The sequence below is a fragment of the Salmo salar genome, chromosome 13 (assembly GCF_965601325.2).
Source record: "Salmo salar chromosome 13, fSalSal1, whole genome shotgun sequence".
Classification (NCBI taxonomy): domain Eukaryota; kingdom Metazoa; phylum Chordata; class Actinopteri; order Salmoniformes; family Salmonidae; genus Salmo; species Salmo salar.
In genome coordinates, this window is record NC_138303.1 from 55,405,250 (window position 1) to 55,420,144 (window position 14,895).

Consider the following 14,895-nt stretch of genomic DNA (forward strand, 5'->3'; position numbering starts at 1 on the left):
AATATTTCACATGCATGATGCTGTCTAATTATGCTTTGCATGCCAGCCAGGAAAGCTCTCTGGGTCTCCATCTTACTGTACCTATCTCTGTGTGTTTATCTGTGTGTTCTCTGTGTGTTTCAAGGGTGTTCCAGTACAGCCTCCCACTCAGCTTGTCCCCACGGCAGGCTCCACAGATTGCTGAGGTGAAATTGAGATCCTTGGAGAAGATTGTATGTCTGCAAGAGGAAGGTATGTTAGATGTTGTTTGGTATGTGACCAAACGGAGAGTTGGGGTGACTGGCTGTAGTACCCCACAGGGACAACTCTATATGAGAAAATAATGGAAGTGGCAAAAGGTTTATATAGAAACATTCCAAAGTTGCACACTGATCCAAAGAAAATGTGTTGTATCCATGGTACCCAGACTTTAAAAACAATAATGTGCCTTTCATTACAAATCAATTTTTAAAGTATTTATATTCGCTGTCTTTTTATTTCTAACCACATCAATGTGTTTCATCTTTCACAACCTTAATTGAAATACACTGTAAATACACCTTGTAGTGACCCAATCCCTTTCCCCTTTAAATCCAAACCGACCACTGAACAACCCAATTACCATGGGGAAGAGCACTTGAAAAAGCACTTCAAAAACAGTTTAAGACCATCGGAGGAATCTACCAACCCAGACGTTTTGAAAGATTTTGTAGGAAAGTTCCAGATTGACATGTCCCTCCCCAGGCTCAAGCCTTCCTTTCCCTCTCCCATCCAGCAGCCAGTTGCTTCTTGCTATTGAGGACGGTAGGGGGCCTGGGGCTAGGCTATAGCAGCAGCACCTGGGTTTGAGATGGAGGCTTCTCCACTCCATCTTAGTGTGCAAGGGAGTCCCCTCCCAATTCTCACTCTCCTCTAGCCTGGTCAAGCCACCAATTAAAAGAACTGCAAAAATTATGAGAATAATGACCACATGGTACAGACATGGAGTTTAGTTGCTGTTGTTGAGAATGTATGTATGTGTGTTTCTATCGAAGTACATTTTTTTAATTTAAAGTCCCAATGCGCTTTGAGCGTCCGTTGGAAAAGTATGCCATTTAATCCACTAGATGCCGATGTTTCATCAGGAAAACATTAACTGCTGTTATTCAGAATCAGATAGACATACTGGCTGTAGCACAGTTAAGTTTAAAGATCCAGTGCAGTCAAACACATGATTTTACTGTGTTTTATATACACTGAGTGTACAAAACATTCCTAATATTGAGTTGCACCCCCCTTTTCCCTCAGAATAGCCTAAATTCGTCAGGGCATGGACACTACAAGGTGTCTAAAGCGTTCCATAGGGATGCTGGCCCATGTTGACTCCAACGCTTCCCACAGTTGTGTCAAGTTAGCTGGATGTCCTTAGGGTGGTGGACCATTCTTGACACACACGGGAAACTGTTGAGCGTGAAAACCCCAGCAGCATTGCAGTTCTTGACACACTCAAACTGGCGCGCCTGGCACCTACTGCCATACCCCCCCCCCCCCCGTTCAAAGGCACTTAAATCTTTTGTCTTGACCATTCATCCTCTGAATGGCATGCACATAATCCATGTCTCAATTGTCTCAAGGCTTACAAATCCTACTTTAACCTGTCTCCTCTCCTTCATCTACACTGATTGAAGTGGATTTAATAAGTGACATCAAAAAGGACCATAGCTTTCACATGGATTCACCTGGTCCGTCTACAGCATGTAATGGAAAAAGCATGTTTTGTACACTCAGTGTTTATTTCCACACTATGAGGTTGGAATAATACTGTGAAATTGAGAAAATTATGATAATGGTCTTTTAGTGTAAGAGCTATTTGAGAAAGACTGCCTGAAATTTCAGCCTGTTTTGGTGGGATGGAGCATTGGCCATTCCATGGTGACATCACTATGCGGTAAATTAGTTTATAGAACAATAAGAAAAACCTCTCTGCCAATAACAGCAAATGTTTCCCTCCCCACTCAGACCACTCCCAGACAGTCCTAGCAAAATTCATGCGAAATTTGAGAAACTGCTATTTGCTAAGAAGCAATTTTGTTTCTTTTTGACCAATTTAATTGAAAGCAATCACAGTAAGGTATTGTTCCCCAGAAATGATTTTATATTAAGATAAAAACGGCTGCATTGTACCTTTTAAGCTGAGCAGGATTTAAATGAAACAGTGGGGAATATACAGTTGAAGTCGGAAGTTTACATACACTTAGGTTAGAGTCATTAAAACTCGTTTTTAAACCACTCCACAAATTTCTTGTTAATAAACTATAATTTTGGCAAGTCGGTTAGGACATCTTGTTTGCCCATGACACAAGTAATTTTTCCAACAATTGTTTACAGACAGATTATTTCACTTATAATTCACTGTATCACAATTTCAGTGGGTCAGAAGTTTACATACACTAAGTTGACTGTGCCTTTAAACAGCTTGGAAAATTCCAGAAAATGATGTCATGGCTTTAGAAGCTTCTCATAGGCTAATTGACATAATTGGATTCAATTGGAGGTGTAACTGTGGATGTAGTTCAAGGCCTAATTTCAAATTCAGTGCCTCTTTGCTTGACATCATGGGTAAATCCAAAGAAATCAGCCAAGTCCTCAGAAAAAATATTGTAGACCTCCACAAGTCTGGTTCATCCTTGGGAGCAATTTCCAAACGCCTGAAGGTACCACGTTCATCTGTACAAACAATAGTACGCAAGTATAAACACCATGGGACCACGCAGCCGCTCAAGAAGGAGTTCTGTCTCCTAGAGATGAACATACTTTGGTGCGAAAAGTGCAAATCAATCCAAGAACAACAGCAAAGGACCTTGTGAAGATGCTGGAGGAAACAGGTACAAAAGTATCTATATCCACAGTAAAACGAGTCCTATATCGACATAACCTGAAAGGCCGCTCAGCAAGGAAGAAGCCACTGCTCCAAAACTGCCATAAAAAAGCCAGACTACGGTTTGCAACTGCACATGGGGACAAAGATTGTACTTTTTGGAGAAATGTCCTCTGGTCTGATGAAACAAAAATATAACTGTTTGGCCATAATGACCATCGTTATGTTTGGAGGAAAAAGGGGGAGGCTTGCAAGCCGAAGAACACCATCCCAACCGTGAAGCACGGGATGGCAGCATCATGTTGTGGGGGTGCTTTGCTGCAGGAAGGACTGGTGCACTTCATTTAATAGATGGCATCATGAGGGAGGAAAATTATGTGGATATATTGAAGCAACATCTCAAGACATCAGTCAGGAAGTTAAAGCTTGGTCGCAAATGGGTCTTCCAAATGGACAATGACCCCAAGCATACTTCCAAAGTTGTGGCAAAATGGCTTAAGGACAACAAAGTAACGGTATTGGAGTGGCCATTACAAGGCCCTGAATTTTTAATAGGATTAAAAGTCAGGAATTGTGAAAAACTGAGTTTAAATGTATTTGGCTAAGGTGTATGTAAACTTCCGACTTCAACTGTAAATAATATGTGTTATTTCATAGTTTTGATGTCTTCACTATTATTCTACACTATAGAAAATAGTACAAATAAAGAAAAACCCTGGAATGAGTAGGTGTGTCAATTTTTGACTGGTACTGTATATCGGGGGCCCCTCAGGGGTGCGTGCTCAGTCCCCTCCTGTACTCCCTGTTCACTCATGGCTGCACGGCCAGGCACGACTCCAACACCATCATTAAGTTTGCCGATGACACAACAGTGGTAGGCCTGATCAACGACGAGACAGCCGTGGATCAGGGAGAAGGTCAGAGACCTGGCCGTGTCGTGCCAGGACAGCAACCACTCTCTCAACGTGATCAAGACAAAGGAGATGATTGTGGACTACAGGAAAATGAGGACCGAGCACGCCCCCATTCTCATCGACGGGGCTGTAGTGGAGCAGGTTGAGAGCTTCAAGTTCCTTGGGGTCCACATCACCAACAAACTAACATGGCCCAAGCACACCAAGACAGTCGTGAAGAGGGCACAAGAAAACGTATTCCCCCTCAGGAGACTGAAAAGATTTGGCATGGGTCCTCAGATCCTCAAAAGGTTCTACGGCTGCACCATTGAGAGCATCCTGACTGGTTGCATCGCTGTCTGGTATGGCAACTGCTCGGCCTCCGACCACAAGGCACTACAGAGGGTAGTGTGTACGGCCCAGTACATCACTGGGGCCAAGCTTCCTGCCATCCAGGACCTCTTTACCAGGCGGTGGAGGAAGGCCCTAAAAATTGGCAAAGACTCCAGCCACCCTAGTCATAGACTGTTCTCTCTGCTACCGCATGGCAAGCGGTACCGGAGCGCCAAGTCTAGGTCCAAGAGGCTTCTAAACAGCTTCTACCCACAAGCCATAAGACTCCTGAACATCTAATCAAATGGCTACCCAGACTATTTGCATTGCCACCCCCCTCTTTTACGCTGCTGCTACTCTCTGTCATTATCTATGCATAAGTCACATTAATAACTCTACCTACATGTACATATTACCTCAATACCTTGACTAACCGGCTCACCCCGCACATTGACTCTGTACCGGTACCCCCTGTATTTGCCTTGCTATTGTTATTTTACTGCTGGTCTTAATTATTTGCTACTTTTTTCTAATTCTTATTTTTTGGGGTTATTTTTTTTTTAAACTGCATTGTTGGTTAAGGGCTTTAGGCATTTCACGTTAAGGTTGTATACCTGTTGTATTCAGCGCATGTGACAAAAAAATAATTTGATTTGATAAAACTAATGTCTGATAATCATAAGCTGCTATTTATTGCTGACTAGCAGATGCCACTAATGTGCATTCTGAACAGATAATGAAGCTCAGAGTAATGAACCATTTTTCGGTAGAATTTGGTGAAAATGCCAAAGCCTTCAGAAAGCCTTGGTTTCCCATCATTACGTTATACTTTGATCCACAAAAACGCAGACCTTGTTTGAAGTGATTCTAAAATCTCCTATGGGAAAAATGTATGGTGAAAAACCAATTGGAACCATTTCCGTGTTTGACCGCTAGGTTTTATGGGTATTATGACGACAACAGTGTGGTACTCTATCCGGTAGTATAAAGATTGCCACGAGTTAGCGGAGTCGGAGAGTATCCATCTTGAATAGCAGCGTACATTTTAAACAGTAAGCGCTATTTTCGTTTTATCTCGCACACATTGCGTTGTGATTCAACGATTTATGTCCCTCGGTATCGTGCTAGCTAAATGATGTATAGCTGCTCTAACGTCATTAGCTATTGCAAGCTAACTCGGTTTGTCAAATCAGGCACTGGCAGGCCGCAAACAAGAGCAGAATAACCAGCTAACATTAGCGAGCTATCGTAATTGCTAAATACATCTGTTCAGATTAGGATATCAGGCTTTTGGATTGTGTATGTGCACGGTTTGGTTGTATCCGTATAAAGTAGAATACAATTAAACTTTGGCTGTGGTGTTTTATCAACTCAAATGTTAAGTGTTCTGATGTTAACAAGCTTAGAGAAGCCGGTTAGTGTATGGCAGGGCAGTCATTGGGGCCTACTTCTTGAATGGTCATGGTTGTCTACAGGAAGTGCTATTCATATAGGCTGCTAGCTAACGTTCTTTTTCCCCACGGTAGGCGATCACTATGTCTGACGACGCTGAGCAGCAATTCATGGATACCGCCAAAAATGGAAATGAAGCCGAGGAAGAACTGAATGGAGCAGAAGAATCCACAGAACACCCCGAGGCTGAGGAACAAGAAGAACAGAGCTGCACGGTGGAGGGAGAGCCAGTGGCAGAGGAACCGGCTGTGGTGGAGGAAGGGGTCACGCAGAACGGAGCGGCAGAGGGGGGACAGATAAATGCAAGTAAAGGCGAGGATGACGCTGGGTACGTTTCTGTATGGTTGTTTTAACATATTTATGTAACATACTAACGTTACGTCCTTGATGTATTTTCTTTTTTGGAGCCATGTACAGCCCGTTTGGTGGTTGGACTTCAACTGGCTAGGATTCAGTTATAGCATTTAATTTTTCAAAATATTTAGTGTTATGAGTTGCAGTGATTCAACTAGCTGAGAATTCTCAACTCTACAATGGAGTGGAGTTGAGAAACTGTGGATTCCAACTCCCACTGACAACTATGACAAGCACAAATACACAGTAAGCGTTAAATCATTGATATTTATAGAACTATTGCTTGGTAGTGCATGTTTTAAGTAGTAAACCTAATACTCATGCGCAGATTACGCGACGCAATTTGACAGGTCACACAGAATTTAGTTATAAAAAACTAGATTGCAGCACCCATAGAAAACAATGCCTTTACACAGGACTAATGAGGTATGCATTAAAGAATGATACCGACTCGATGTAGTTGGAGGTACACTCCACCAAAACTTATCGTGGCCAACTCTATTGAGATGTGATGTACATATCGTGGAGTTGAGAATTCTCAGCTATATTTCCACCAAAATATGTGTTAACACCCAGTCTGTTACTGGCTTGTACAAGTTTGTAAGCCACAATGTCCCTAGTAATTATTATTATTTTATTTTTTTACTCAAATAATATCAAAACAAATATGTTTATGGTGGCTGCTTAGTTGTCAGCCTATGAGAATTGTCCTTGGTGTGTTACTGATCTGTGTTTCTCTGCAGCAAAATGTTTGTTGGTGGACTTAGCTGGGACACTAGCAAAAAAGACCTGAAAGACTACTTCTCCAAATTTGGAGAGGTGACTGATTGTACCATCAAGATGGACTCAAACACAGGACGATCACGTGGGTTTGGGTTCATCTTGTTCAAAGAAGCAGGAAGTGTAGACAAGGTATGTGCCATGAGAAAGGTGACATGGTTTTACATTGTGACAAGTTGGGCTTTGTATACTAACCTTTTCTCTAACCTGGTAGGTTCTTGAGCAGAAAGAACACAGGCTAGATGGACGACAGATAGACCCAAAGAAGGCGATGGCAATGAAGAAGGAACCAGCCAAGAAGATCTTTGTTGGTGGCCTAAACCCAGAAGCCACAGAGGAGACCATCAGAGAATACTTTGGAACCTTCGGAGAGGTTTGTCATTGTCCTATGATGGCCTCAACCTGACCTTCCTGTATGTTTTAGTAGCTATTGATTTTCCAGTGTTCTAAATGTGTCATTATTCACATCTTCAGATTGAATCCATTGAACTTCCAGTGGACCCCAAGTTCAAGAAAAGGAGGGGGTTCATCTTCATCACATTCAAAGAAGAGGCCACTGTTAAAAAATGCCTTGAAAAAAAGTTCCACAATGTCTGTGGAACCAAGGTAACAAACGGAAAGGAAGGCCTTGTATGTATATTTCTTAATAAACCTTTTTTTAATTTATTTTTTTACTTATGGTTGATGGTGGGAAATGTGGGTTAACGTGTATGCTGTGGTTATCATTCTATACTGACAAAAATATAAGCGCAATATGCAACAATTTCTACGATTTTACTCAGTTACAGTTCATATAAGGAAATCGGTCAATTGAAATCATTTCATTAGGCCCAAGTCTATAGATTTCACATGACTGGGAATACAGATATGCATGTGTTGGTTACAAATACCTTAAAAAAAATGTGCTCAATGGGTTTCTGAGTGTGCAGGCCATGAACGAACTGAGACATTTTCAGCTTCCTGGAATTGTGTGCAGAACCTTGCGACATGCTGAAATATGAGATGTCGGCAGATGAATGGCACGATTAGGCCGTCATTGAAAATAAGAATTTGTTCTTAAGTGACTTGCCTAGTTAAATAAAGGTAAAATATATATATTTTTTAAAACACAAAGCCACACACGTGGTCTGCAGTTGTGCGGCCAACCGGCCTCACTGCCAAATTCTCTAAAACATTTATTGGAGGTGGCTTAGCGAAATGAACATTAAATTACCATATCTGGCAACAGCTCTGGTGGACATTCCTGCAGTCAGCATGCACATTGCATGCTCACTCAATTGGAGACATCTGTGGAGGTGTGACAAAACTGCACATTTAGTGCCCTTTTATTGCCCCCAGCACAAGGTGCACCTGTGTAATGATCATGCTGTTTCATGAGCTTCTTAATCTATCCAGGTATGGCATATCATCTTGGCAAAGGACAAATGCAGGGATGTAAACAAATTTGTGCACAAATTGATTATGGAACATTTCTGGATCTTTATATTTCTGTTCATGCAACGAGTACTTTACATGTTGTGTTTATAATTTTGTTCAGTGTACATCGGTCTGGCTAAGCATCTTATTTGTGTGAAATGCAAACTTGTCTAATTGCTTAGTCTGTACATTTGTTCATTCCCTCCTGAAATGCTTTGGGACATGCTCATGCAATGTGGTGTTAAATAATGCTTCCTCACAGAAATGCACATTGCATGCAAGACTTTTTTTAGACCCACTTGCATGGTGTGAAATTACTAGAATTATTCTGTCCAAATGAAACACCATTTCATTTTTGCATGTCGGTATTCAGATACATTTTTAACAAGTTCAAAAGGATTGTGTTGGCAGTGTCCTGACTAAAACGGGGGTCCAGTGTGAGCTCGACACTAGAATCCAAATCTTCAACTTAAAAAGATGCGTACGAATAGCTCTCGCATGTTTGTACTGCATGCTGTCATGTCTTTACAGCATCTATTATTAAACATCTTCCTTGATTTTAATTCCAGTGCGAGATCAAAATCGCCCAGCCCAAGGAGGTGTACCAACAGCAGCAGTTCGGAGGCCGTGGAGGTGGTGGCGGGAGCTACGGAGGAGGCAGGGGGCGTGGTGGTGCGTACTAAAGCAAGCAGTCCAACGTAGTTATGAGTGACCTAAGGCATCGCGCAGGTATGCAGAGTATTTGTATAATGCTAGTTTCATTTTGAGTCAAAGGCAGGGTGCAATGGGTTGTACCTGCAGGAAGACCTCAGCTTTAAGGGTGCATGACAGGTGTTGAGCTCACAAGGCATGGAAGGATCTGAGAAATGGGTTGCTAATGGGCATTCGTCCTCGGACCATAAAGATCTGGATTATCATTTAGTACAAAATGATTTTGTCTGACTTAAAACCACATTTCTTTCCCTCAGGCCAAAACCAATATGGGAACCAGGGTTATAGTAATTACTGGAGCCAAGGCTATGGCAACCAAGGCTATGGCTATGGTGGGCAGCAGGGCTATGGAAACTATGGCAGTTACGGCAACTATGACTACTCCGCTGGATACTATGGAGGGGGCTACGACTACAGTGAGTATAGACCTCTGGCAAGCGCCTACCTGATTGTTTGACTTGTCTTTGCACAGAAGCACTCAGTCCTCTCTCTCTATTCCTGCAGACCAGGGCAATACAAGCTATGGGAAAACTCCAAGACGTGGAGGCCACCAGGGTAGCTACAAGCCATACTGATCACATGTAGTGCAGGTATGCATTTTAGTGCTTTGTAACATTGTGGTGCGATATAGCTGTTAGATTTGTGGCATTGATGCCCAAAAATTTCCTTGCCAAGATTTACAGTCTGGCTCAGGGGAAGGCTATTGTAGATTATAATGAAATTACTCCGCTCTTCATCAATTGGATTAAGTAAATACAGTGCTGTTGGGGATAGGAAACTTGTTTTGAAAGTACACAACCTCAAACCCTCAAATTTGCCAGCACAAAATCTGCATCAGATGCACCCCTACAACTACACTACTGGATCAATAAGGGTTGATGTTGCGGTGGACCACAATGGGTTTTCTAGAGTGGGAGATGGGTGACTATCTGCTTAAAGCTGCACAGCAAATTTAACTGTCTGCCGTTTCCCTTAATGCTATGCCATAACCACTCTAACCGGCAGCATTGACTTTCTAATCCATCCCCTGTTTCTTGCATGCTTGTTGCCCTAGCTGTTTGCTTGCTCTTTGATGCAGGGTGGTGGGCTCATGTCTTAAGCGGTGTGCAACAATTCCTTTTTCTCCTCTCTTAAAGGACTCAAGTAAACACAGATTTGAAAGACCATGGGTGCGGCAGAAGTATGCAGGACTTGATTCTTTCCTGTGGGATGAGACTCATGCTCCATTTGTACAGAACATCTGAGGAACTGGAGAAGTAAATGCCACTTTTCCACGTTTTTATTTTATCTTTTTTTGGGGGGGGTCCACATTTCCAGAGATGGAAGTGTTATTTTTACTGTACTTTTTGGTACCTTTTTTGAATCTAATGTATTGTATGGTTGTATTTTACATGTCGACTGGATTTACATGAGAATCAGAAGCTGTCAGAGCTTTTGAAATAAACCAATTTTGAGTAATTTTTTTCTGGTTTCTAGATGACTTTCTTTTCTGGCTCTGGACTTGCAACAAGGAATTCAGTGTGGGATTGGGCTATGATGTAAAAGGGATTTGCCTAAATCTGAATTCATTTAAGTTTGTCTAGAGAATGTCAACTTGTAGATGGAACCAACCAGTATATTTTGGATTCATTTTAATTTTGACCTGTTAAGTGGCATTTATAGAAAATATAGTTAAAGCCTGCAAAATATTGCTACGTGGAGTTGCAGCCCCTCTGGAATCTCATTCATTGTCTTTGGCTAATTGTTAGAAATAAAATTGATTTTATAATTTTGTCTCTTTTAATGCTTAACTTACAGATACTGTCTAATGTTAAATTATTCAAATGCTAAACAAGTGTAATCTTGGACATTTTGTATATGAGATTAATTTCATATAATTTGTAGACAATTATTTGCCCTTTCCCAACTGTTGCTGAAAGTCTCTCCTGTTGTGGCATATTTAAGTTGTCTATTTACTTGGTTGACTGTTTGCTCTTTGATGCATCATTTTGGTTTCATTAGATTTGTTTATGGCTGTGTTTACTTATACAGGAAGTCCAATTCTGATCTTTGCCTATTATTGTCAAAAGACCAATTGGTGCAAAATCTCATAATTGGGCTGGCAGAGTTATTCATGACATTCTCACTAACATGTTTGAGGGGCAACATCTAAATTGGACAGTGGTTTGTAATGGCAGACAACTGTAATGTTGATGTGTATGTCAGCTCTACAGCGTCTTTTCTACAGTTTGTGTGTGTGTAAAGCATTTCCATACACTAGTTTAATTGCACTGAAAATGATCTTTCACGGCATAGTAACTGTTTTGTTTTCTTCTGATGTGGGATTTTGATAGCCTGGTCCCAGGTCTGTTTGTGCTCTTGCCAACTCCATTGCTCATTGTCAAGCCAAACTATTTTTGTTTGGCATGATGGCACAGACGCACTCACGCTAGGAATTTGATTGAATTGAATATTTCTTACGTCATTTCACCGGCGCCAATCCGAGTTAATTCCGTACGGGCCCACTTGGTCTTCAGTGGTTTGGCAGGTCCCTGGTGGTGATTGGTTTCTTGGACCTGATAACTTGAATTTTTGTAGCCTGTTAGGATACTTAACATGGCAGGTAAGGAGAATTAGGTTACGGTTAGGCTTTGCTAAAATGCTACATTTGTCCCGAGGCAACTCAAACATGCAACACTTGGTCTGTAGCTGTACGCCATCTAGCCACAACCATAGAAGCCATCGGTTCCGAGAAACCGTTGTCTCGAAACTGGGCAGAAATGTCAGTTTTATTTCACACTAAATTAGCAAAATGACATGTAATTAAACAACTGGTAATATGGATTGAGAAACACGAGGTAGGTTATAACTAATTTGCCTGGATCTGTTCATTGCCAACTGAAACAATTTCTTAAGGATCACAAAGACTTGCACCCAGGCTAGCAACTAATCAAAGTTTATTGAACGGTAGCTGCTATTCTCTTGAGGTTTTGGGAAATGTGAAGACTAGATATATTCTGTTAAATAGCTGCGAGTGTGGCTATGGGAACTTTGTACCTTTTTGGAGGCTTGGCCACTTTTCTTTAGGCCTGTAGTCTACTTGAATATACACAACCTGTTCACATAACGATATAACAAATCTTTTTATGTCATCTTTTATTACTCTGACTTAGAGACATACAAAACATTGAGCAATAAGTGTTTCGAAAACATCCTCTGACTGTAGCAACCGATCCTAATAACCCTCATTTTCCAATTTTATTGAGCACCAGTGTGATAAAAGTCAAGGTCCTGTTCTCCCTTCATAGTTAAGTTTCTTGACAGATGGAGGTCAGAGAATCAAATTAAAGTAGCTGGTCGGAAACACTTCGCTTCTTCTGGTCAAGGCGATGGCTCTCGTTTCCTCTCTTGGTCGATTGCTACAACATGGAAACAAATGTTAAACCCTTTTTTGCGAAGAGAAGGCAATCTCTGATATTCATTTCTATACATATTTATATTATTGAATGATTAAGATGATACAATGATCAAAGCAAAATGTTTGAGTGCAGTGGGGGCTGCTGAGGGGAGGACTCCTCATAATGGCTGTAATGGAGAAAATGGAATAGCATGAAACACCTGGAGACCATGTGTTTGATGTATTTGATACCATTCCGCTCTAGCCATTACCACAAGCCCATCCTCCCCAATTAAGGTGCCACCAACCTCCTGTGGTTGAGTGTGAGGGCCGACAGACCCTGACTAATAAAACCACCTCTACAGATTGCAGTTCTTGAGTGAAGCACAGATGTTGACCCATGCTGTCACCATGTAAAATGAATGTAAATTGAGATCCCCTTTGGGGCAGGGTACAGTACAAGGTGTCTTTTATACAGAATCTGTGGTTAACGCTATGGTTAATCTCTCACATATTTGCATTTCCTTTGTTAATCAATTTATAAAGAAAACCCTCCCTTGAACACACAGTTACTCTTGCATGGATGGGTAGTAAATGGCTTATCTTCTTGCCTGGTCATCTGTTGCTAGGGAGAGATGCCAGCAATAAGATGGATCTGACAGCCCATGGAACACCTTACAGGGCTGAGCCCTAGCTGAAGCAGATTCATCACAGAGCTAGATGGACAAGATTCACTCACTTTCTTTGGTTGGCAATGGGTTCTTCACTCTGGTCTCCGTCTTCTTCAGCCTAGTCTTGTCAAAGCTGGAGATTTCTCTCATATTGGGTTTGTCAGACATGATAGCTGTACATGAAGAGGGAGACGCAAATGAGGCACAGTAGTTGCTATCAATATGTTTCCATCCGAATGGCTGAGTATGGACACGCCTTAGAATGAAACATTACTCATAATAATTTCAGCCAAACAGGGTTTCAAGACTGCTACCCTTGTGTGTGTGTGGGTGTGAAGGACAGCTGTTGTAAGATTTTCATGGATGAGTGTTGGTCTCTCTGCCTGACAGATCACCAATGCCCACCCCTCAGACCCTCTATGTATTGTTGGGCTTGGCCTTTGTTCTCCGATGTACTCATCCTTCATTCTCTCCCCCTTTCTACCCCTCCTTGTAAATCCAGTCCTGTTGCATGTGCTCCCCTTCCACCCAGGGAGTGCTCAGACAAATGATTGAGAATAAGCGCCCCATCATATTACAGTATATTAGTAATATCCCCTCCTAAAACAATCACTGTCTTTTTGGACAATGCTGTCTAATAGCCAGCCTACTGCGGCACTTATAGTAACTGTCTTTATCATCCTAGTAAAAGGGTGGCAAATGGACTGTAGTAGATATGGCATGATATATAGACACAGATGCAGTATATATGATTTACATGTAATATATGAAGCTACAGATCTAATGCAGAGAATTTCTTACCGTAGAGCAGGGTGTGCCGCGTCCAAAAGCTACACGTGCCTGTGTCTGTCTATGAGTGGTCCAGAGCTGCATCTGACACTGCATGTGTGTGCCTCCTGCAGGGTGTGGGCAGGGGAGGGGGCTATTGATCTCTCTCTCCCTTTTTTTCTTTCTCTCTCTCTCTCTTTCTCTCTCTCTCTCTCTCTCTCTCTCCCTCTCTCTATCCTGACACATCATGAAATATTCATGCCACGTAGTAGGAGGGGTAGCAGCAGCTTCCAGAGTAAAACTGCTGATTCCACACTGATAGGAAATATATTAGGCTGCATTATGTTGGGGATAAAAGGCAATTATGTAATGGATGAACATCATGATTTTTAAAAGACGTAGTTAATGCTGATGTGAGTTAGTTTTAAAGCAACAGGACTTCTTCAAGGGGCATGTAGTCTGGTGGGAAACATAAAAGGATCAGTCATGCCTGTTAGATTTGCAGATCTTCACCACTGCCATTTGTTGTGTGTCATCTCATCTAATGACTTGAGTGTATACTGTGCTTTTCCGTCAGACTGAGCACAGCACTGGGGCAAGGTTTCAAAGACATTTATTCTGAAAATCCATAGAAATATACTGTGATACATTCAAAAGAAATATGCACACGCTGAGACAATGTGGAATCAGCTGGAGATGAAGACGGATTTCTTTGAGCAGATGGACAAATATCAATGTTCAAGGATACATTCTCCTCATTCCTGGTCAACTGTATGGCTGCTCAAGATAGAGGGGCCAACATTCTGTCTGCAGCCTCTGTGCTGCACACATGAAGAGGGTATCTGACACATTAGACGCATGGTGATTCTTTGTCTGACAGCTGCACCCTTAGACTGGGTGGCAGTCTGTTTCTGCTCTCTTGCCAACTCCTTATGGAATTGTCATACTTGGTAATGACAATGGCGTAGGCAATAGCACAAACAGATCTGGGACCAGGCTACTGCATCCTGGCTAGTCAATAAGAACAAGAAGTCTAACTTAATCAGACACACACAGCTGTTGACAGGGTCCAGGGTCTCTGTTAAGCTGGGGTGGGGCAGGCTGGGTTGGGACACATTCCATTAGTGCTTTGCGGTGGTCGATGCCCATATGACAGAGACCTCTCAATTTCATGACATTGTTACATTATTTAACAATAGTATGCATACATTAGATGCTGACAAACTCCTGAAGGGTCCACAAAACGCATGGCCAATTTAAATGTTATAGTTAGGCCTGCAGTCAATTTGAATATTCATATAAATG

At 41.8% G+C, this 14,895-nt stretch overlaps 1 protein-coding gene and 1 long non-coding RNA gene across 4 annotated transcripts; one reads left to right on the plus strand and one right to left on the minus strand.

Annotated features, from left to right (window-relative positions):
• Nucleotides 1-5,012: 5,012 nt before the first annotated feature.
• Nucleotides 5,013-10,543, plus strand: LOC106567415 (heterogeneous nuclear ribonucleoprotein A/B). 3 transcript variants are annotated; one of them, XM_014136622.3, is made up of 9 exons: nucleotides 5,013-5,114; nucleotides 5,589-5,842; nucleotides 6,612-6,780; nucleotides 6,863-7,021; nucleotides 7,123-7,278; nucleotides 8,634-8,736; nucleotides 9,033-9,191; nucleotides 9,280-9,365; nucleotides 9,912-10,543. In XM_014136622.3, the coding sequence occupies exons 2-8, from the start codon at nucleotides 5,598-5,600 to the stop codon at nucleotides 9,348-9,350; spliced, it is 1,062 nt and encodes a 353-aa protein (XP_013992097.2). In that variant the 5' UTR covers nucleotides 5,013-5,114; nucleotides 5,589-5,597; the 3' UTR covers nucleotides 9,351-9,365; nucleotides 9,912-10,543. The 3 variants fall into 3 exon arrangements, with proteins under 3 accessions (XP_013992097.2, XP_013992098.2, XP_013992099.2); XM_014136623.3 differs by having other exon boundaries at nucleotides 7,123-7,254; XM_014136624.3 differs by lacking the exon at nucleotides 9,280-9,365 and having other exon boundaries at nucleotides 9,912-10,237.
• Nucleotides 10,544-11,893: 1,350 nt separating this feature from the next.
• Nucleotides 11,894-13,735, minus strand: LOC106567416 (thymosin beta-11). The gene is made up of 3 exons (XR_001320063.3): nucleotides 13,624-13,735; nucleotides 12,891-12,995; nucleotides 11,894-12,173 (listed from the first exon to the last, which is right to left on the minus strand). It is a non-coding gene; the product is annotated as a thymosin beta-11 (long non-coding RNA).
• Nucleotides 13,736-14,895: the final 1,160 nt, after the last annotated feature.

What these genes read in the sequence shown, in the direction of transcription:
- LOC106567415 (XM_014136622.3), top strand. Translation starts at nt 5,598, where the DNA reads ATGTCTGACGACGCTGAGCAGCAATTCATGGATACCGCCAAAAATGGA. An exon ending in AAGCAGGAAGTGTAGACAAG is followed by an intron (nt 6,781 to 6,862) that starts GTATGTGCCATG and finishes CTAACCTGGTAG; the next exon opens with GTTCTTGAGCAGAAAGAACA. An exon ending in ACTTTGGAACCTTCGGAGAG is followed by an intron (nt 7,022 to 7,122) that starts GTTTGTCATTGT and finishes TCACATCTTCAG; the next exon opens with ATTGAATCCATTGAACTTCC.